A 23,235-nucleotide genomic window follows, 5' to 3' on the forward strand; every position below is an offset into this window, starting at 1 on the left:
CAGCAAAATATCAACGCAAGCCTTTTAGGGGTATCTTCATTCCCAACTACGGGGGAGACCGCCCTCCAGTTTCTACTCTCGCCTTCTAGATGCTTGCCAACATATTTTTAAGGGATTTTACTTATTTATTCATGAGAGACACAGAGAGAGGCAGAGACACAGGCAGAGGGAGGAGCAGGCTTCCTGGAAGGGAGCCCAATGCGGGGACATGATCCCAGGACCCCGGGATCCCGCCCTGGGCCGAAGGCAGATGTTCAACCACTGAGCCACCCAGGTGCCCCTTGCCAACGTTCGCCAGCACCACCTTTACCAGCGTGTGCTGCCACCTACACGTGAAGGCCACCAGCAGAGGTTCTGGGCTTCAATCAATGGCTCAGATTTCTTTACGCACCACATTCCTCTATCAAAAAAGATGCTTACAGTATCCTTGAGCAGCACTTGTCCCTAAGTAGGACACTATATGGAAACAGACAAAGTCCCTGTTTCCTGAGGCCTGTAAACACAGCAGAGCCCAGTTCAGGGAAGTGAAGTTTGAGAAACACTTGAGAAAAGTACATAGAGAAGAGGTTGCTTTTATTTCCTGCTCCTCTTTTCTTCCCACTGTGGAGTCACCTTTTGGCTGCAAGCTCTTGGCATGAGGGGTTATCACCATTTCTTGTAAGTTATGTATTAAGACGATTTCCTCAGGAATACAGATTATTCTAGAATGCAGATTCTCTAAGGGCAGACTCTCTTGTCCATTCCCAGATCCTCCCAAACCATGTGCGGGCACATGGGAGGTCTATGATCAATAGTCGTCAAGTGGAATGCATGAATGCTTATTGTAGGAAAGCAGAAAATACACACGAGGAAGCTGAAAAATACCTCCTCTGCAATCTAGAAGCCTCCTTTGATCCTACCATGCAGACAACCCACTAATATTTTAGTAAATATCCCACTAGACACATAAATTCTGTAAAAGAAGAAAATGTCAGAATGAGGGGATCCCTGGGTGGCTCAGCGGTTTAGCGCCTGCCTTTGGCCCAGGGCATGATCCTGGAGTCCCGGGATCGAGTCCCACATCGGGCTCCCGGCATGGAGCCTGCTTCTCCCTCCTCCTGTGTCTCTGCCTCTCTCTCTCTCTCTCTCTCTCTCTCTCTCTCTATGTCTATCATAAATAAATAAATAAATCTTTAAAAAAAATGTCAGAATGATAAAAGCACTAAATTCAGGAGAGCGGTTGCCTTCTGGCGGGGGAGGGAGGAAGGACCATGTGACAGAGGAGAACTATATGGAGTTGCAACTTTACTGGCAATTTATTTCTTAAGCTGGAAGGTGAACACATGGGTGTTCAGTATATTAGTCTTTTTGTATATGGAAGTGACTTAGTATAATACTGAAAATCTTTCGAGATTCTTTTGTGCATGCAACATCCATGTTTGCTTTTTATAAAAGTGAGAGTGTGCATACTTACCATGATTTTTTAAAAAAGATTTATTTATTTGAAAGAGAGAGAGCACAAATGGAGGGAAGAGGGGCAGAGGGAGATGGAGAAGCAGGCTCTCTGCTGAGCAGGGAGCTTAACCTGGGGCTCGATCCCAGGACCCCGGGATCATGACCTGAGCCGAAGCAGACACTCAACTGACACTCAACTGACTGAGCCGCCCAGATGCCCCTGTACCGTGATTTTTTTTTTTTTTTTTGTACCGTGATTTTGAATCCTGCTTGTCCTCACTGCTTTATTCTTTACCTAGCTCCATGTCAGTAGATGTATTCCTATGCATCACATCAATTTCCTTTTACAGGATTACGGTGCTTTGGGTATAACTTGGGTAAGCACTTTCCCGCCCTGCGAGTACAGTGGGTCACCTAAATGCACCGAGACGTGTATTTAGTAAATCAGGCGAGCACTGCGAGCCAGGATATTTAGGTTGTTTTCTGCCTTTTTGAAACTGCCTTCCATGTAGTCCTTTGTTAAGGGGCCAGTGATCAATGGGCTTGAGTTTCTTCTCACTGGGAGTGAAATGTGAGGAGGTGATGACTCCCCAAGAAGTACTTAGCCAAGGGCAAGCACGGACTCCGCCCCTCTGGGAGCCAGGACTCTGAGCTGCACCTGTGCGCGGTTGTCATGGTTTCCTGGGTTTGGATCCAGTTCGTTCCCCAGCAAGACAGGGGGGAATGACTGTGCCCCTGTGGACACGGAGACCAACACTGCCTTCCCTCCAACATCTGTTGGCAAAACTGCTCTGAGCCCGCGGACTGAATCCACGAAGTCTTTAACCAACTGACTTGCCTTCGCTTTTCCACTCGTCTAATCAGTGGATAATGGGATGACTGATCGATTCGATCAATTTATTTAAGCAGGTGGTGCTCGAGGATGAATCGCTCTCTCAGCTGATCCAGATCACGTTGGGCAACCTGCTGTGGCCCCCAGCAGGACTGTACGCAAACCAAGCAAGACCAGCCAGGGCGAGCTGCAAGTTTGGAGTATCGATGAAAAGGCCTTTCTTTGAACAGGAGAAATGATGCTGTAACTTTTGTGTGTGAATTTACTCGTTTTGGATGTACTTTCAGGCATGGCGTACGCTCTGCTAGCCGCGGTTCCTGTTGGATATGGTCTCTACTCTGCTTTCTTCCCCATCCTGACATATTTTATCTTCGGAACATCAAGACACATCTCAGTTGGTAATTAGAAGCAACACTACAATTGCATTTATTCCTATTTAACGTGCTTTAGCTACAGGATGGGTACGAGGCTTCCATACCTTTGTTAATGTTTTCCAGAAAAATAGGCCTTCAATGCTTCACAGGCTTCTCCCATGTGACGATGTAGTGGTTCTTCTTAGCTTTCAAAATACCATCTCTTTGGTTTTAAGTTTATACGTAGCTCTTTTTTTTTTTTTTTAAAGAGGATAGAATTGAAAGATTGTCAAAATAACAGTCTACCTTCAAGTTCTAGCATATTTTCATTTTAAGAAATGTAATGAATTTGACTCCGTATTTAGAAAGTGGTCACTTCCAAAATGCAAAATGGGAAAAATATCTTCAAGGGGTCTCAAACCTCCTGTTTTACTAGACCAACTTATCATTTACTAAATTATGTTCATCATATACATATTCATCATTTCATTAAAAACTGTACTCCTTTTAAGTCACTAATATTGGAAGGCTGGCAAAAGTATGCCAAAACTATTTAGAAACTAAGTTTGGCTTTCCTTCTTGGTATGGCTCAAAATAGGCTTATTTTCTGCTGTTCCTAAAATCTGAATTCTCTTTTGCTGGAATGTTCTAGTAAGTGAATGTTTTAATGCTATTTTGTGACTTTGACATTTATACTTGAGATAATTTTGCGCCTACATCCATCTGCTGGCTAGACATGTCTACCTGGACAATCCGCTTGAGACAAACACAATCATCAACTGTATCTCAACCCGTAGCCCCGTCCTTAGCTGTATAGTCCCCAGTACCTGGCGTATTGCCTTGTCTATGGAAGGAGATCAGGAAAAGGTTATTGATTGGAAGCACTTCCTCACCTGGGAGAATCGATCAGTATCAGAGGCTTGACAACATGAGGAACATAGGAGCTGATTTTTTTTCTCTTTGGTATCCTATACGTGTAGACACTCCAGGTTCCTGGATTTTGGTACTGAGCCCTTCCAACTGTCAGAGCCTTCCATGACAAAAGGATAGGATCACCATCACGGATAAAAATATCAGGAGTGAATGGGAGAGAAGGAATCCTTTCAAAACACAGCATCTTATAGACTGGCATTTGATATGAAAAAAATGATTTGTCTTGAAAAGAGAAGAAGATAAGCTATATACTCTCTTTGCTGTCTCTATATCCCAATCTGGATCTTGTACCATTGTATTTATTTTAAGCATCATTTTCCTAATTAGCTGTGTAGGTTTCTCTTCGAAGACGAGCTGAGACCAGGTACTCAGATCCATTGAGATCAGGGCATAGGATGTCCTAGGAAATGAGCTTGTATGAAAGAAATAGGATAGAACAAGTAAGGATTCAGCTTGTTTGTCACCAGGAAAGGTTTCCTGGCAACTTCCCCCACCCCCGCCCCAACATGCATGAAGACCACGCAAAGACATGTTAGATAACCTTCCTGTGTAATCACCAAGCATCCGGAATGCCGTATTAGAACTGCCTACCTGCATGTCTCTCTTGCTCATTTCTGGGTCACAAGTGCTTTGCTTGAAATGTCTGGTTTGTAGCTTTCTTGGTGAACAAAAAATATTTTCTCAATCATAGCTAAGAATTTCACACGTCTAATCCTATGTAGACATGTTGAACCTAAACATTGGTGATGAATAATTATTAATTGATAGAGGCTTCTTTCCCCCAGGGCCATTCCCAGTGGTCAGTTTAATGGTGGGATCTGTCGTACTGAGCATGGCCCCGGATGAACACTTCCACACATCCAGCGGTAATGGCACTGCATTCAATGCCACCGTGATAGACTACGCGGCTAGAGACGCAGCAAGAGTTTTGATTGCGAGCACCCTTACTCTTTTGGTTGGAATCATCCAGGTAATGGGATTGCAAGTACAAGATGGATTAGCATGATTTTTATTTGAAATAACTGAGCGTGAAGCATGTGGACTTCGAGATTCATTTAAAAGCGAAACAGAGCAATTTATTGGACCCCCCCAAAGTTATTTTCTAAATTATATTGTTTTAGGTCAGATGCTGAAATAGTCAGCAAGACCCCACTTATGAAGGCTCGAGTACCATCCAAGTCAGAGACAGAAAAAAAAAATCAGAATAACATGTGTGATTCAAATGAGGATGAGGGAAGGGAAGTGTGCAGAACCAACAAAGGAGAAAAAAGTGTTCTGGTGAGCAGAGCCATGGGATCTGAAAGTCACAGAAATAAGCCACATGATTTTTGCTTTTCTTATTACATATATAGAAATACTTCAAGGTTCATATTACCGGAGTTTTCAAATTTTAGAGTGGTGGAGGGGCATGCCTACGAGTATTTTTGTATTATTAGCAGGCTACCAGAGTTTTAACTGATATTTAGTTTAATTCGTTAAAAGAGTCAGTCCTTCTCCCAGACAAACATTAACTTTTTCTTTCCTTCTTATACTAGTTGATATTTGGAGGTTTGCAGATTGGATTCATAGTGAGGTACTTGGCAGATCCTTTGGTTGGCGGATTCACAACAGCTGCTGCCTTCCAAGTGCTGGTCTCACAGCTGAAAATCGTTCTCAACGTTTCAACCAAAAACTATAATGGAGTTCTCTCCATCATCTATGTAAGTGTGGCTTCTTACTCTGGGGATGGCTCACTGAGAAAAATCTCTTCTTTCCCCTTTAACCTGCATCTGGAGAGCGTAAGTTGCCCCCATGCCATACTTTGGGATGCCATGGAAAACCTTCTCCTCCAAAAAGCAAGCAATAGAATCAGGAGTAACATTGAAGACAGCACATTTTACAAATCATCATTCTCAACTGGTCAGAGTGGTTTCGAAAGTGTCACTGAGGGATCCCTGGGTGGCGCAGCGGTTTGGCGCCTGCCTTTGGCCCAGGGCGCGATCCTGGAGACCCGGGATTGAGTCCCACATCGGGCTCCTGGTGCATGGAGCCTGCTTCTCCCTCTGCCTGTGTCTCTGCCTCTCTCTCTCTCTCTGTGACTATCATAAATAAAAAAATTTAAAAAAAAAAAAAAAAAAGAAAGTGTCACTGAACTCAAAAGTATTAATGAAAACAAAGCAGTATAGTGAAGTGCTGGTCTGGGATGCCGTGGACTTGAACTCCAGTGTCAGCTTGGCTTCTGATAAGTTCTAGTGACTGTAGACACACCTGGGAGGATAGTGGCTGAAAGCTCAGGATTGGAGCTGGGTGACCTGGAAGTCATGTCCTGACTCTACTAGTGATATGAGCAAATCACCATGCCTTGGTTTCCTTCTCTGCCAAATAGACTTGGTAATAATTATCTATAGTCATAGTTAAGTTAAATGAGGGTGTCAGAGAAACACTTGGCCCAGAGGCTGGCACATGACAAGTACTCGAAAAAAAGTAGTTAGGTTAAAATTATTATTTCACATGCCAAGGCTTCTTTTTTTATTTGTTAAATGAAACGACTGGAGATGTAGCTCTAAAGCCCTCTCTAACTGCGACAGTCCGTAAAATGCATAATGTAAATGTCTCAGCAATTATAGATGAAAAGGAACATTAGATTCAGAGATGATTCAACATGCAAAAGAGATGCAAAAGAAGGATGTAGATCACACTAATTAGATTTGAAAAAGTTCTTGGGCCTAAATATACGTTCTATATAAAACATGCTTATTGATGCTTGAAAATGATAATGATAGTAACATGATGTCATCCTAGCTTGGGGAGAATGATACTCTGCAAAAATAACGTGCTAGGCCTTAAGAATGGAGTTTAAGTCCTTTAACGACCCAATGGATTAGCTTTGAAAACAGTGTAAGGCTGTGTATCCATATGTAAAAATTAGCCAGGTGGTCAGGAGTTTGTTCAGTTCCACGACAATGCCGTTACCCCACATTGCTCTAGCCCTTCAACAAATACTGCCCAGTGCCTGTCACAGGCCATGTACCCCCTGAGCCCTGGGAATAGGTAAAGGAGGTAGTCTCACGCAGGGATTAGTCCGGGGCTTTGACTTTCAGTAGACCTGAATTGGAATCTCAGTTCCACTACCTACTACCCGCATGATTTGGGGCATGGGATATGTAACTTTTCTATACGTCAGTGTCCTCAGTTGTAAAATGGGAGTAATCACAGTAGCCACCTCTTAGAATTGCCAGGATTAAAAAGGATAATCTGTGTAAAGCACTTAGTACACTACCTGGCTCATAGTAAGAGCTTAGTCATTTAATTCATAATAATAATAATAACTGCTATTATTATTTTCGTGACTAAGGTGAATAGACCTCATGGAACTTGCAGTTCACTTCCCAAGGAGCCAGCCTATGGATGTAGGCTGTTTTTTGATTCAGTATTATTTTTGTTGTTGTTGCTTTTTTTTCCTACCAGGTGCTTGGTTCATTTTGAAACCTTCTGACTGCCTTTCTCTGACAGACTCTCTCACCTTTGCAGTCGTGGCACGTCTTGCTTTTTTTTTGGCTTTCATACCTTCCCTGTCAACTGTTCATTCATTTATTCCTTCATTGCCATTCATACAATTCATCTAAGTAGGTATTTAGACTACCTCCAATGTGCTAGGAGCTATTTTCTCCCTATACAAATCCACTGACCCCTGAATCCACCAAGATACCCCTTACTGAGTATATTCACCTCTTCGTAAACATTGCTTGGCCTGCATCCACACAGATCACAGGGGGCTTAGGCCCTGGCCATTCGGGGACCTCTGCAGATAAGAATAGTTCTTCTGGTCTCTTAGGACTGGTTTTTTTCTTTTAAGCTTTTATTTTAATTCCAGTATAGTTAACATATAGTGTTATTCATTTCGGGTGGACAATATCGTGATTCAGACACTTCCATACAGCACCTGGTGCTCATCACAAGTGCCCTCCTTAATCCCCATCACCTGTTTACACATCCTCCCACCCCGCCCCCCTCCTCTGGTAACCAGCAGTTTGTTCTCTATAGTTAAGAGTCTGTTTCTTTGTTTGCCTCTATCTTTCTTTTTTTAAGATTTTATTTATTTATTTGAGAGAGGGAGAGTGAGTGAGAGAGAGCACAAGCCAGGGGGAGAGGGAGAAGCAGACCCCTGCTGAATGGGGAGCCCCAATGTGGGGGCTTGGCCCCAGAACCCTGGGATCATGACCTGAGCCAAAGGCAGACAGTTAACTGACTGAGCCACCCAGGTGCCCCGCCTCTCTCTTTTTTTCTTTTGCTCTTTTGTTTTTAAAATTCTACATATGAGTGAAATCATATGGTATTTGTCTTTTTCTGACTTAATATTGCTTAGCATAATACCCTCTAGCTCCATCTATGTCATTACAAATGGCAAGATTGCATTTTTTTGGATGGCTGAGTGATATTCCTGTGTGTGTGTGTGTGTGTGTGTGTGTGTACACCACATCTTCTTTACCAATTCATCTGTTGATGGACATCTGGGCTTTTTCTGTATTTCGGCTGTTGTGGACATTGCCACCATGAACATTGGGGTCCATGTGCCCCTTTGAATCACTATGTTTGAATCGTTTGGATAAATACCTAGTAATACAATTGCTGGATTTTAGGGTAGTTCTATTTTTAGCTTTTTGAGGAAACTTCACACCTGTTTTCCAGAGTGGCTGTACCAGTTGAAATATGGAACTGTGGGACTTCCAGTTTTGTTTTCTTTTTTTTAAGATTGCTTTGGCTCTTTGGGGTCTTTTGTGGTTCCCTACAAATTTTAGGATTGTTTGTCCCAGTTTTGTGAAAAATGCTATTGGTATTTTGATAAGGATTACATTAAATGTGTGGATTGCTTTGGGTAATACAGACATTTTAGCAGTATTTGTTCTTCCAATCCACAATCTTTCCATTCCTTTGTGTCTTTCCTAGGACTATTTAAGACAAAGCTTGCTGCAAATGATCCCACTTTGAAACAGGGACAAAAGTGACCAAGAAATACTAGGACAAGGTCAAAAATAGTTTTAAACCAAACACAATATTTTTTAAAGATTTTGTTTATTCATTCATGAGAGAGGCAGAGACATAGGCAGAGGGAGAAGCAGGCTCTATGTAGGTAGCCGGATGTGGGACTTGATCCCAGGAGCCTGGGGTCACACCCTGAGCCAAAGGCAGACGCTCAACCCCTGAGCCACCCAGGTGCCCCAAACCAAGCACAATTTTTCTGCGACTTATGTCCTCTTGAACATTATTCTTGCAATCTTAGATTAGAATGTATCATGGAATTTTGTGAGAAATTCCTCCAGAGCAGTCAGGTTGGATGAAGATGTCTCAATCTTCCCCGTGTGATAATGCCTCTGAGCTTGCTTTTCAGAAAATGAGGGATCAGCAGGTTGGGAAAGGATTACAAAGGGTTGAACAAACCACTCAGTACTTGAACAGAGAATTTTTCTTATGACATGACCCGATGCAATCATTAATGAAAGAATCCTTCAACAAATGCAGAGCAGTAGTGGACTCCTCCAGGAAAAATAGGAAGATTGTTGTAAGATACTTTCCATGGCATGTAGCAACTTAACATGCCTTTTGTTAGAAGGTTGTACCTTGGATTGTTTCCCTCCCCCAACTCCTCCCCAAAAGGAAAACAATACGAAGAATTAGAGGAGGAAATATTGGGACAGTAAGAAAAACTAAAGCTCTAATTCACAAGTGCTGGAGCCACTGAGTATAGGTTGTAGAAGGGGGAATGACAGGATGTTGGCAGGATTCGGAATTGGTAATACTCCTCATGCACCATGTAGCTACTCAGTTATGTAAGTAAATCCCATAGCACATGGAAGAATGATTGTGTTTTCCTACCGTTACTTTAAATGCCTTGTCTCAATAGACAAAGGGAGGCTTTCTGCTTCCTTACTGAACTGATACCACCCCCTCATTTCTTCCTCTAATGAAGAGGAAAACACGGAAAAGTTCTGCCCAGATAATGAGAGTCTTGAAAGCCACCAAATCTGCTTCAGTACGTAAATACCAAATCACTCTAGTAAAGAAAAGAACACTTAAAGGGTTGATCTCCGTATGGGCAGAAATTCTTTCTGGTAGGAGGAAATGCCTGACTGCAAGGGGTGATTAGAAAGGGTTTGTCACATTGATAAAGAAGACTTAAATTTGGCACCAAAAGTTAACTGATAAATTTCCTCATATGTAACATCAGGTGTATATTTTTTTCTGCTGGCTTCATATGCCCACGTAATGCTAGGCAAAGAAGGAAGAAATGATCCAAATGGTCCTAGAATTCTCCAAGCATGGTAGGAAATAGAGTAAAATATTTCCCATCATTGAAATGGTCATTATTAGGATTTGAACTATTCAGAATACTCGGTTGAAATATGGATTCATATGTGTATCCACATTTTAAATATATTTTAGTAAGTATTTTCATGGTAAACTAAATTAGAATTACTTTTCAGTGCTTTCTTCGAAACTCATTTCTATCATCTTTGAGTATAATCTGACTCCTTCAGTTTATGTAGGTTTTATTTTCACATAGACTAGACTTTTTATTGTAGAAATTTTCATAGGAGATGCCTCAGTATATAAGCAACAAATATATTTATATGCTTGTTTAATGCAGTTGTGTAATATAAACTAATTTTGGGTTTTATTGCAACTCATGTCACATTTTTAATATACCAAAGGTGCTTTTTTTATTCCAAGATATCCTAGATTAAATGGAAATCCTGAAGCAATCATTTTAGTAAGGTGAAATGTTTTTATGATTGGGATAGTTATCTGCTTGTTTTCAAGTTTGAGTTTTTCCCTCTTAAGTTGAAAGTAAACCTTTACTGTATAGACAATTAAGTGAAATATGGTGTCCTGCTTATGAATTAATGAGGCTCATCATCAGAAAATCGATGATTGAAAGGGCCAATACCATCATGACTCTGAGGCATGTAGGACTGTTGGCTCCTATGGCAGATGCCCTAAATTCTTGAGTTAGGGTGACCATTTGTGGTACTTCTACATTTTCTTTCTCTCTTTTTAAGGATTTTATTTATTTTAAAGAGAGAGAGAGAGAGAGCACGTGCTCCCTGGGGTTGGGGGAGCAGAGGGAGAGGGGGAGAGAATCCCAAGCAGACTCCCCACTGAGCTTGGAGCTGGATGCTGGGCTCCATCCTGTGAACTTGAGATCATGACCTGAGCCGAAATCAAAAGTTGGACCCTTAACCTACTGAGCCACCCAGAGGTTCTCATTTTCTCTTTTTCACACAGCTATCACTTGCTTCATCTTTTGCTATCACTGTATCTGCCTCTGGCAATTTTGACTGACTCGGGAAGGCAAAGTAAATTTGTTGGTACTGAGTTTAAAGCAAGAGCAAATATACCTTCTGAGTGAAAGTCTAAGAGGCTTCCTGCAAGTCGAAAATCTGAACTCTATCTAGTTCAAGAACTTGGTGGCTGTCTTTTGCTAACGTGAAAACTTCTCCCTTCATTCCCCTACCCTTGAATGTTGAATGTTTTCTAGAGAATTGGAGTTGTTGGCAAAATGACTGCTAGATCCCTTAATGTTCTTTATACATAACTATCATTGGGTTGTCATTAAAATTACTTTAAAAAAAAATTAAAAAAAAAAAAAAATAAAATAAAATTACTTTAAATACAGCTTGTCTGTGAAATTAAGTAAGATATATGTTATAAGGGATATAAGATGCTCTATCCTTTATTTTCATATAAAAATATATCTATAGGGATCCCTGGGTGGTGCAGCGGTTTGGCGCCTGCCTTTGGCCCAGGGCGCGATCCTGGAGATCCGGGATCGAATCCCACGTCAGGCTCCCGGTGCATGGAGCCTGCTTCTCCCTCTGCCTGTGTCTCTGCCTCTCTCTCTCTCACTGTGTGCCTATCATGAATAAATAAAAATTAAAAAAAAAACAGATAAAAAAATATATCTATAAAATGACTCATTAAAAAAAATAACATTCACCAAGAGATTGTCTCAAAGAATTAAAGAATGCCTTCTTAAATCCTGCCTTCCACAGGACTGAAGCTGCTGGAACAAAGGTATTAGTGTTCTTCCCTGGGATTCTCTGTTTCTCTGTTGCTAATCTGCCTTGATTCCCAGAAACCTCCTATTTACAAAACAAGACGAATTAATTCTTGAGTTGGCTTGTCTGTCCACTTAGAAAGAATTGTTTTTATTTAAGTCGTCTCAGTTAAGTTTGAACTAAGTACCAAATTAATTTCCTAAAATTTATATTTGAGCTATATATCAATTCAGTAGCTTTGCTTTAGCATGAAGACTGGATTGATCCCTATGGATCTACATATGAAGTCTTTAGGTATTTTTATGACCACCTATATCATTCAGGTTGGGGAAGAGTTTTACCTAAAATAATGGCTGATTGGGACTTTTTGGTTTATTGGTTTTTAGTCCCAATAATATCACATCAACACTATGAAATTAGCTCCCTTAATAGCCCCTTACAGGGGGCTTAATAGCCCCTTAACCACTTTAAGATATAAAGCTTTTCTCCAAGTAAAATTCAACATGCAATATTTTTTCTTTTTAAACATCTCATTTTTATTGTAAAAAATGCAGATAAACAAAATGCAGATAAACTTTTCTACAAAAAGTAGAAATCACCCATGGATTTACCACTCCAATTAACCATCATTAATAACTTGGTATATATAATATATCATAACTTGCAAAAACTGCATATTTTTAATGGTCTCTGTTTTAGCTAACACAAGAATTGCTACTGTCATTATATTTTTAAATGCTATTTGATGATGAAATGATTTTTCACAAGAGAAGAATATACAATTATTTTCTTTTTACAGACTCTGATTGAGATTTTTCAAAATGTTGGCAACACCAATCTTGCTGATTTCATTGCTGGATTACTCACCATTATCATCTGTATGGCAGTTAAGGAAGTGAATGATCGATTTAAGCACAAAATTCCAGTCCCTATTCCTATAGAAGTAATTGTGGTAAGTAAAACATGTAATTAAAAAATTTGCATTCATTAGTTCGACAAGAAAGAAGTTATAATAAAGACTTATTCATTCACTCATTCATTCATTCATTCATTCATTCGGGACACAGAGAGAGAGGAAGAGACACAGGCAGAGGGAGCCTGATGTGGGACTCCATCCCAGGACCCCGGGATCACGACCTGAGCTGAAGGCAGATGCTCAACCACTGAGCCACCCAGGTGGCCCAAGAAGTTGTACTATATATAGAGAATATTACTCAGCCATAAAAAAGAATGAAATCTTGCCATTTGCAGTAACATGGATGCGGCTAGAGAGTAACATGCTTAGTGGAATAAGTCAGAGAAAGAGAGATATGAAGTGATTCACTCACATATGGCATTTAAGAAACAAAACAAATGAGCAAAGAGAAAAAGACAAACACTCCCCACCCCTAGATTCTTAAATACAGAGAATAAACTAGTGGTTGCTAGAGGAGAAGTGGGTGGCAGATGGGGAAACATGAAGAGGATTAAGGGTCCTCTTATCTTTTTTTTCTTTTTAAGAGTCCTCTTATCTTGACGAGCACTGAGTAGTGTCTAGAAAAGTTGAATCATTACACTCTACACCTGAAACTAATATACTATATGATGTTAATTATCCTTGGATTAAAAAAAAAAAGAAGAGAGCAACAGGGCAGACTACCTAATGAGGAGACAAGAAAAAAAAAAAAGGAGTTATTAAAACATGGAGTTTTTTTAAACCTCTTTTGTTTTATTTCAGACAATAATTGCTACTGCCATTTCATATGCAGCCAACCTGGAAAAAAACTACAATGCTGGCATTGTTAAATCCATCCCGAGGGGGTGAGTGTGGAGTTCCTCTTAGGCAAGACTAATATATTAAATCAGTACTTTCTATTTAAAGGAAACCTTTTATTATAAGCTGCATTTAACTGGTGCTCCTTCAATAGTCTTCTCTGTGTGAGATCTTCAAGAAACACCCATTTGTGCAAAGGATCAGATAGATGGTATGCGTGTGTAGATAAAGTTCAAGCCATTTGTTGAAAAGTAGCTCCCACAGGCTCTGTTTTTTCATTTTTTTAAAATGTGGCAGGACATGTACAGTTACCACCAGACTCCTGACTTAAAGTCATGTGTATAATTACAATATGATACAAATAGAATCACGGTTTGTAGCATTTATCAGAATGAGGACAATCTCCGTAAGGAATAAGGGACATCTGACCTAAGTTCTCCACCCATTAGTTTGTCCATCTTAAATAATAATTATGTCATTTGTTCCTATGAATAAAATGCATTATCTTCAAGGGAGGTTTTATAGATGTTTGGTAGTTCGGGGAATTAGAAGAGTAAAGAGTTGAGTTCCTTTGTCCCCTTCTGTCACCACCTAGATCGATGACTGAGGGCAGGGGGCGGAGGGTCTCCTATAAAACTAGGGTAATGATAACTGGCAAATTCTTAATTTGGGCTTGTTCTGAAATGCCTGTGAGCTCCTCCAGGAGGGCTTGAGGCCTGTCATCTTGTGTGACGCCATCTTTGTAGCATGGCACCTGTCCCGTAGGAGGGTCCCCGGAAATACGCACTGAGGGAAGAATAGCCAAGCCTCTGCTGTTATAAGTAAGCCATTTTTGTCTGATCTCGGAAACAAGTGTCATGACATCAACAACCTTCTAAAAGAAAGGTGAGGGAGAGACCAGAAAAGAGAAGGGAAAGTAGAGTGTTGAAGTGAGTTCCATGACAGGAAGGGGGACAAAGAGAAAGATGGTGCAGGCCACCTCTTTATCTCCTCCTGGCTTCAATAGTCCGATGAGGGGTAAAAGTAAGGTTGCTGTTGGCAGCTCCTTTTTCCCCACTGAGAGTCTGTATGTTAGGATCGTTTAGTCCCTCTCTCTCTCTCTTTCTTTTAACATAAACCAACAAGATGGACTGCTTTCTCATCTAAGTTGTAGTCTCCATTCTTTCTCCTGCCTCCTCTCTGAGCACACTGTGCCAGGGGTCTTGTCATCATGTTCGTGACCGTTGCTTTTGAAGTGACTTGTGCTTTGTACATGTACTTGAAAGTGTGGCACAGGGGGAACAGGAGCGGGGAGGCCAGCAAAATCACAGAGGTTTTCTCCCAGCTGCCTTCCGAGGGCCACTTTGCCCTTACAGTCCGGTGCTGGTGCATTTGCCAAACATTTGGGGCCAACCTGAAGTCAAGATATGCCCTTGGCATCACGTTTATCATGCCTGACTCTCTGTTAGGGGTCCTCTGGCCCTCTGGGACCCACCATTCCCTACCCTTATCTTTTCAAAAAAGTGTCCTAGTCACTCCCCTTCATGGTATTATCTCATGATCAGGCCGGACATGGGAGGGTTGGCTGTAGCACACAGGGCCACTGAAGGGGGCGCAGGAGATCGGGAACTACTCAGAGGTCATTAGAAGATGTCCAGCCAGGGCCCCAAGTGAGTGGCTTGGGGTAAAAAAATTGGCACTGCTAAGATCCAGCAAGGTAGTACAAACGGACGCAGGTGTGTGGCAGATGTAGGGGCTCCCTACATTTCCTGAGTACCTACTATGTGTGTAGGTACTAATGACTTACACCTACCATACTTCCTTTACTCTTTCCAACACCCTAGAGAAGAGTACATGGTCTCCATTTGACAGCTGAAGAAACTGGGACTTCAAATAAGTTCAAATAACATGCTCCAAATCAGTTACTTACAGAGTGATGGAGCCAGCTTCTGGGTCCTTGGATTTCAAGTCTCTGTACTTTACACTGTGACCCGGGGGAATCAAGGACCTGGTAAAAGGATCTGGAATTGGAGAAGGCGGACAGGCAGGCAGTGGGCATCAGGTCACAATCAAAGGTGAACTCTGCAGGACTGGCAAGTCCTCCGGACAGACCAAATTACCTGAATTAGGGCTGATTGGGTCTCAGGAAAAAGTCACAAGCCTGGTTTTAAGAAGTGAGGTCCAAGCTCATGTCCAGAAAGTGGAGGTGTGATCCAGAGTCACTCAAGGGCTCGATCAGGGTTTCTAACATCCTGTCCGTCTACATAGAAGATCCACTCCTGAGCCTACTTGTGGGTCAGGATGTGACATAGATGAAAAGGAGTTTGGGAAGTAACCTCACCTCTGGGGAGAAGAAGGATCCAGGGGTAGAGAACTGGACAGATCTTGTTATGTAGGAAATCAACAGTCCTACCTGGGCTCTACTAACTGATATCGAGCACATCACTTCACTTGTCTGGACCTCAACAAAAGGAGAGAGGTAGATTCAACCATTTCCAGGCTATCAGGACAGCATATCAATTTGGATAATATCAGGTTATTAGCTATCTCTAAACTTCTATGGTTTTCTGTAAGCTCTTATTTCTGCTTTAGTACCTCCCTCTAATTAGAGGGGGAAAGTGTAGTTTCCTATTAAGGGAAATTCAGACATAAGTGAGGTTAGTGAGGGAGATTATTTGGTGTTTTTTTTTTTTTTTTGGGGGGGGGACATTTTTTGGCTAGGGACCTCTGGATATATACCCGGTGGATAGTCATCAAGTTATAGGTACATGACAGTCATTCGCCCAGTTTTCATATTTGGGGACAACTGCATGAGTATAAACTTTCCCTTTCCTTCCCTTTTTCCTTTCCTTTCCTTTCCTTTCCTTTCCTTTCCTTTCCTTTCCTTTCCTTTCCTTTCCTTTCCTTAAATATTTTTTTCTTTATTTATTTATGATAGTCACAGAGAGAGAGAGAGAGAGAAAGAGAGAGAGAGGCAGAGACACAGGCAGAGGGAGAAGCAGGCTCCATGCACCAGGAGCCCGACGTGGGATTCGATCCCGGGTCTCCAGGATCACGCCCTGGGCCAAAGGCAGGCGCCAAACCGCTGCGCCACCCAGGGATCCCCTCTTCCCTTCCCTTCCCTTCCCTTCCCTTCCCTTCCCTTCCCTTCCCTTCCCTTCCCTCCCCTCCCCTCCCCTCCCCTCCCCTCCCCTCCCCTCCCCTCTCCTCTCCTCTTTCTGGCTTTTACCTCCAACATGGGGCTTGAACTCACAACCTTGAGATCAGGCATCACATGCTCTCCCGACTGAGCCAGCCAGACACCCCTAGGTTTATCTCTTTACATGGTTTATAGAATAGTTCTGATATGTCAAACAGTAGTCCTTCTACCCCACAGTCACTGGGAGGTCTTAGTCATTGTGATTCTGGAGCATTCTGATAATTACGTAAATTTAATCTTTTCTACATTCAAGATTTTAAATATCAGGGCTCTTAGACATGGATTTTTCTATTCAGCTATTTTAAAATCTTATTATTGTTTGTTTCTTTAATCAACCCGACATCTCTTCATGCAAGGCAAACCCCATTTAATGGCCAGACTATCTTTTAAACTCAAAGGCCTTTAAGATAAAATTGTGCAGGAAGAAACACTAACGTGTGAAATGGCATGATATTAGAGAATCCATTAGGACAGGTTTATTCATGTCAGAGGTGGAGATAAGGGAGCGTTCGTAGGCTCTGGAAGAGGGGTCGGAAAGTCAGCTGGTGAGCTAGCACCAACTTCTAGTTAAAGATTGTAAAAGACTTACTTGTCTCAGTGTGCTTTCTCCCCTTGTGGCCAAGCACTTTCATGTCTGGCCTGGGGTCGGGTGGATATAGGCTGTGGTGAGGTAGGAACAGAATTGTGGTCAAATCTTCACTGCGTGTCTTTCATTTAAAAACTCACTAGGTTTTTGCCTCCTGTACTTCCACCTGTGAGCCTGTTTTCTGAGATGCTGGCTGCCTCATTTTCCATCGCCGTGGTGGCTTATGCTATTGCAGTGTCTGTCGGAAAAGTTTATGCCATCAAGTATGATTACGCCATCGATGGGAACCAGGTATGGTCACCCCTGTGCTGGACCACTTTTGTAGGGCTGCAAAGAAGAAAACGGAGCCCACAGGGTAGATTTTGTTGTCTGCTGAAGAAGGGATCGGTGTCTTCCACTGGCCCTTATCGAGCTGGTTTCCCTCTTATGCACACTCATTTGAAATTATTACTATTTTTAAAGACTTTATAAACTTTATTTATTTATTTATTTTTGTATTTTTTTTTATTGGAGTTCGATTTACCAACATATAGCATAACACCCAGTGCTCATCCCGTCAAGTGCCCCCTTCAGTGAAATTATTCTGAAATATTCAGGCTGCATCTCTTTCCCTTTTAAGAAACAAGTTGAAGTCTTTTTTTTTTTTTTTAAGATTTATTTATTTATTCATGAGAAACACAGACTGAGAGAGAGGCAGAGACATAGGCAGAGGGAGAAGCAGGCTCCTCACAGGGAGCCTGATGTGGGATTCGATCCTGGATCTCAGGATCATGACCTGAGCCAAAGGCAGACACTCAACCACTGAGCCACCCAGGCGTCCCTAAGTTGAAGTCTTTAAAAAAAAAAAAAAAAAAAGGCAGCCCCGGTGGCTCAGCGGTTTAGTGCCACCTTTGGCCCAGGGTGTGATCCTGGAGACTTGGAATTGAGTCCCACGTCGGGCTCCCTGCATGGAGCCTGCTTCTCCCTCTGCCTGTGTCTCTGCCTCTCTCTCTGTGTGTCTCTCATGAATAAACAAATAAAATCTTTTTTTTTAAAAAAAGAAAGAAGTTGAAGTAACCCAAATTTTAAGAGTTAATTCAGTCGGGTCATAGATAACATTCAAAGCTCACATAGTAGATCAGCATAAGATGAGGGGGGCGCTTGGCGGGATGAGCACCGGGTGCTATGCTATATGTTGGCAAATCGAACTCCAATTTAAAAAAAAAAAAAGAAAGAAAAAAAAAAAGCATTTTCCATGCAGGCCAGGGTCCCCTGATTGATTTTCTGCAGTGGTGGCTGTCATAGGGCGAGATGACACACCAAACACCATCAACGATGGTTGTGACCACTTTGAATTGAGGTCCCTAATGTGCACAGGCCCGTCTTTGTGGACATATGGGGCATTGGCAGGTGAGCCGATTTTCAATTGCTCACAAATCGGCCAGTGTAGTTTGGTTTTGAAAGCCCAGCCCAGCCCTTAGGGCGGCCAAATGCTTAGGGGTCAAGCCGAATGTGAGGGGTCCCGGTCAGAACATTCCTCGCAGCAAACGTGTGGCCGCAAGAGAGGCACTTTATGTGAGCAGAGCCCTCCCCAGGAAGCGTGTCAGCCGGACAGGCCTGGGTCACTATTCCTTACCGAGCTTAGAGACAGCTGGCGACAGCGAGGCCTCTCTTAGACTGCGAGGAACCGCAGGTCCTGGGGCCTCTCAAGACCCCCAAGAACCTTTAATGGTACAGGATTAAACTGGGGCCACCAGACAGGTTAGGGTGGGCTTGGGAGTCTGCTTTCTTACTCTTCCTTAAATCCCGGGAGAGGGACCTGCCAAGATTCGTAGCATCCCTGTGTCACCCGGTCTTTGCCTTAGGAGTTCATTGCCTTTGGGATCAGCAACATCTTCTCCGGATTCTTCTCGTGTTTCGTGGCCACCACTGCCCTGTCCCGCACTGCCGTCCAGGAGAGTACTGGGGGGAAGACTCAGGTACGGAACAGCAGCTTGACTGCAGGATGAGCCGGGGGTGGCCCTCAGGAAGGCTTCCACAAGCACCCAGCAAGGCAGTTAGCCTTTGACCCTAGGCTTGTGCTTCCTGCGTGGACCCTCCCCAGGGCTCAGCCAACTCCTCCATCCCTCTCCCCACCAAAAACCTCCTAAGCGACGCTGGTGGTTTCCTAATGCACAGATACTCCAAGGAATCTCTGTTTGTGCGCAGCTGGCAGGTAGCTCCACTCCACCTGCCTTTCCAGGGCTGATAACAACTGATAAGGAATCAGTGGTGTAGAATGCTGATTTTTATCAGTTTGTGATCTGGGGATAGAGAAGGCCTAGTTTCCCTAGTTGCCAGCCTAGTTTCCAGCACTTCGAGGCTGGAGTGAGGCTTTGTATTTTCAGGAAAATACCAACTGTCTGTCTACGTTTCCTCCACTAGGATCAGGAACTTCCTCCAGACGCCTTCGTCCCAGAGAACAAGATTGCCAGCCAAGAATATTTTGGCCATAGCAGTTAGGCATTTCCTCTTGAGGACGATTTTTATTCCTCAAGCTCTGAATGTGGGTTTAATCTTGCCTTTTAAATGTGGCTTCAAGTTGTAGCCTTCACGAAGGGACCCCAAGTCCAGCATCCCTGTTCATCTCCAAATAACCCACCTTCGATTGGCCAAAAAGCGTGGGAGCGGTTGTCAAAGGCCATCCTTTCCAGCAGGGCGAGGGCTCAGGTGGGCCAGAGCCAGTGGATGGGGCCAGGGGCAGGCTCTGGAACCGGGCTCCTGCCCTGCCTGGGGCAGGGGGCCGTTTTCCCTCTGCACAGAGCTATTGTTTCAGAATAAAAAGTGCACTGAGGCTATAAAGGTGGACACCGAATCCGGAGGAAGCACCATCCCTCACACCCAGTCTTCAGATAGAGTTTTATTAAGGCAGAGACACACATAAGTAAAAGAGACTAATGGAGAAAACCAGTGACTCCCTGCAGTGGCTTGCCCCCAGGGGCCCGAATTGTCCCCAGGGTGCTGGGACACCCTGGAAAGGGTGATGCTCCTTTCCCATTTATAATGGCTCTCTGTGGGTGTGTGTGTGGGGGTGGGGGGATTGGAAGAAGGGGCCTCTTCCAATTTCTTGGTTCCTATTGAACAAATTTCAATTTTCAGAATCTTTCTTTTTAAAATGGAACTTCCTTTTTTGATGGGGGCAGGGGCAGACCTTTCCAGCTCTGAGGGAGCAGGTAAGACACTAGGGCCCATACCAGGAGGCAGAGCCAGGGGCCTATGGTGCAGGGGAAGAGGTCACAGGTGACTTCCAGAGCTGTACTCGCGTTTGGGCGGCAGCTGGCAGCGTTTCTGTGGCTTTCATCAGAGTCGCTCAAGGGCATGTGGCTGTCGGCGGGTGCAGGCAGGTCCCCAGCTGGTGATGTCCACTCTCCTGCTGTTGCCTCCAGGCTCTGGGGAGGCACAGGCCAGCCGTCCCAGGAAGAATGTCCGTGTAAAGTGATTCCTTGGCAGAGGGCGAGGGGATAATGGCATTCTGGTAAGCTGACACCCGCCGCCGCACACTGGCATGTATTATATTTAGGAATGACGGATGCCAGGATTTCAGGAGTGAAGAATGAAGCAAGCACAGAAGTGGCTTGATATTTAATTACTGAAATGTATACTAAGTTCTGGGGTTAAAAGTCTAAGTGCCCGGACTGAGATCCAGGGACTCATCATGACCACATACACTGGCAGGTCTTCCCTTGGTGTGTGGCTTCTCATGTTTCCTCTTATGTTGGGGCCTCAGGCTCAGCATCTATAAAATGGGAATAGTAATTGTATCCACCTCATAGGGATGTTGTGAGGACTGAATAAAAATGTCCGTAAAGCCCTGGCACGTTCTTGTATATGCTGACTGTTCCAGTCAGGCACTCCTCCTGACGGGAGGAGCGTCGTAATAGCAGTGATACATGTGTTGTACCCAACACGTAAGAGACACCCAGCAAATATGTCCTGAATGAATGAATGGAGTGATGAGGGTTAGGGCTCTATTAACTGCCTGCAGCTCAGCTTCAGATTGTCACTGGGCTTAACATTACAGCCTGTTCTTTCTCTTATCCCCATCTGACTCCTACTGACTCATGAGGAAGTAATTCTGATTACAAGCTACTCTCAGCTCTGATTACCTTCTTGCTTATAACAGAATCATTATCTAGTGATTGAATGTGCTCCCATATAGAAACTACAGCAATTCCCACAAACCAGCCTTATAAAGTAAGTATAAGTAATGCATCCCTCACAGATTTTTAAGTGACCAAAGTTCATCTTGGCCCCCCTAACTGGCAGCTTACTGATACACGTTCTTGGCAAGGATGTGGCTACTCTCCTGGCATGAGCCAGACAGCTGGCTATGGTCTCTGTCCCCAGATCTCCATTTCTTTCAGCAATTCACAGAGCCCTACCTCCACAGTGAGATGCAAGTGGCTCATGATAGGCAACCAGTGTTGTTAAGCAATTGTGAGGAAGGGAGGAAGGGAGGAAGGAAAGGAAGGAAGAGAGGAAGGAAGGAAGGAAGGAAGAAAGGAAGGAAGGAAGGAAGGAAGGGAGGGAGGGAGGTAGGGAGAGAGGGAGGAAGGGAAGGAAGGGAAGGAAGGGAAGAGGGAGGGAGGATATAAGTTTCTCTGCTCAGATAGGAGAGGGGAAGCCACTGAGGTACAGGTAACCTGGAGATGCGGCGCTAACAGGCAACAAAGAGCCTGGAAGTACCAAGTTTTTAGTCTGTTGGATTTATAATGTTGTCTCGGGCTGATCCAACCATAATTGAAACGTGAATGATCAATTTGCCAGGTGGAAAGACTGTGACTTTAAAGTTTCCTGAAGTTTCTGGATTTTCCATCTATGTTGGCTTTACCTGCCTCTTTCAACTCCAATCTCTCGTAGCCAGCAGCACCTGTGCCCAGGACGGTCTTCCCCGTTGCTCCTCCTGTCACTTTGCTTCTGGCGCCCCTGTCTCCTTTGCTCCTCCGTTTCAGAGCTTCTGGTCTTACCTGGGCCATCTTCCAGCTGTCTCAGTGGAGAGGTCCCTGGTCAGCTAACCACACAGAGCATAGCCCCACCCCCTCGGCCTCTCTCCTAACTATTTATGGATCTTAGGAGAGCTTTTTGGCCAGCGAAGGTAAAGTGTCTACAGGTCCTTTAACCTCTGCTCTTGCCCCACCATCATGGGGGCAAAGCTCTGAGCCTGCGTCCGGGGACGCGGTCCCATGTGCCGTTACGCTCATGTCGCATTTTGAATCTGCAGTGGGACTGGTCCACTTATTCCCTCTGAGAGCTCTGTGGGAATCACATGCTATTAAGTACAAAGTGTTTGCAGACTTGCTGTTATGGCTGCTGCTTCCATAAATTGAAGAATCCGATGTGTGCTGCGAGGATTTATTTTCCAAGAACATAGGGTGACCTGTGGTTGGGGAAGGGTGAGGTCCAGGTTTCCTGCCACAGCAGATGATTACAAGTCGCCCTCCCAAATGGACACTGGGGCATTAGGTCTGTCGTACATCCAGAGGAAATCCAGGTCCCTCCAGCTTTCCCCCAACAGGCTCGGTCTCCACGTTTTCTTTAATTTCTCTGCCATAGATGCCCTTTATATATTTCCCATTTTTTTCTTTAGTTGTATAGAACTTTAGGAAATAATCCTCATTTCTCTCAACAGTATTGGGCAGAAGAGGGGAGGTGCACCCATGAACAGGCCCCCTCCTGCTCACATCCAGCAAGCTGGAAGGTGTGAGGGAGAAGGGTGAACCTTGTTCACGGGAGGCGTGTGTCTTTCAGATTGCTGGCATCATCTCGGCAGGGATTGTGATGATCGCCATTGTCGCCCTGGGGAAGCTGCTGGAACCTTTGCAAAAGGTACAACCCTGATTGCATAATCTCTCTTCACTGCTCTGCCACTGGAGAAATAACAGGAGATTTAAAAATCATCCCATGAAAAGCCATTCCCCTAAATAACACGGCCTTCCCTGTCTCTCTTGGCAGTCAGTCTTGGCCGCTGTTGTCATCGCCAACCTGAAAGGGATGTTTATGCAGGTGTGTGACATTCCTCGTCTGTGGAGACAGAATAAGATCGATGCTGTAAGTCATTTGCTGCCCATTTTTATCTGAAATAAGATTTAGTTCTTATATGCTTCCTGCCACA

At 43.7% G+C, this 23,235-nt stretch overlaps 1 protein-coding gene and 1 long non-coding RNA gene across 4 annotated transcripts in view; one reads left to right on the forward strand and one right to left on the reverse strand.

Moving 5' to 3' along the window:
- The window catches only part of SLC26A4 (solute carrier family 26 member 4), a 50,582-nt gene that overhangs the window by 7,852 nt on the left and 19,495 nt on the right, over nucleotides 1-23,235 (forward strand). For all 3 annotated transcript variants that reach the window (XM_077864044.1, XM_077864042.1, XM_077864043.1), the window contains 9 exons: nucleotides 2,554-2,664; nucleotides 4,338-4,522; nucleotides 5,088-5,252; nucleotides 12,388-12,540; nucleotides 13,306-13,388; nucleotides 17,249-17,396; nucleotides 18,950-19,063; nucleotides 22,872-22,949; nucleotides 23,076-23,171. In XM_077864044.1, the coding sequence (XP_077720170.1) occupies nucleotides 2,554-2,664; nucleotides 4,338-4,522; nucleotides 5,088-5,252; nucleotides 12,388-12,540; nucleotides 13,306-13,388; nucleotides 17,249-17,396; nucleotides 18,950-19,063; nucleotides 22,872-22,949; nucleotides 23,076-23,171 (1,133 nt within the window). The remainder of the gene's footprint in view (nucleotides 1-2,553; nucleotides 2,665-4,337; nucleotides 4,523-5,087; nucleotides 5,253-12,387; nucleotides 12,541-13,305; nucleotides 13,389-17,248; nucleotides 17,397-18,949; nucleotides 19,064-22,871; nucleotides 22,950-23,075; nucleotides 23,172-23,235) is intronic.
- LOC144292991 (uncharacterized) overlaps nucleotides 19,971-23,235 on the reverse strand; it is a 49,680-nt gene continuing 46,415 nt past the window's right edge. The window contains exon 4 of the long non-coding RNA XR_013360423.1: nucleotides 19,971-23,144. This is a non-coding gene — a long non-coding RNA (uncharacterized LOC144292991). The remainder of the gene's footprint in view (nucleotides 23,145-23,235) is intronic.

The sequence above is a fragment of the Canis aureus genome, chromosome 21 (assembly GCF_053574225.1).
Source record: "Canis aureus isolate CA01 chromosome 21, VMU_Caureus_v.1.0, whole genome shotgun sequence".
Lineage (NCBI taxonomy): Eukaryota > Metazoa > Chordata > Mammalia > Carnivora > Canidae > Canis > Canis aureus.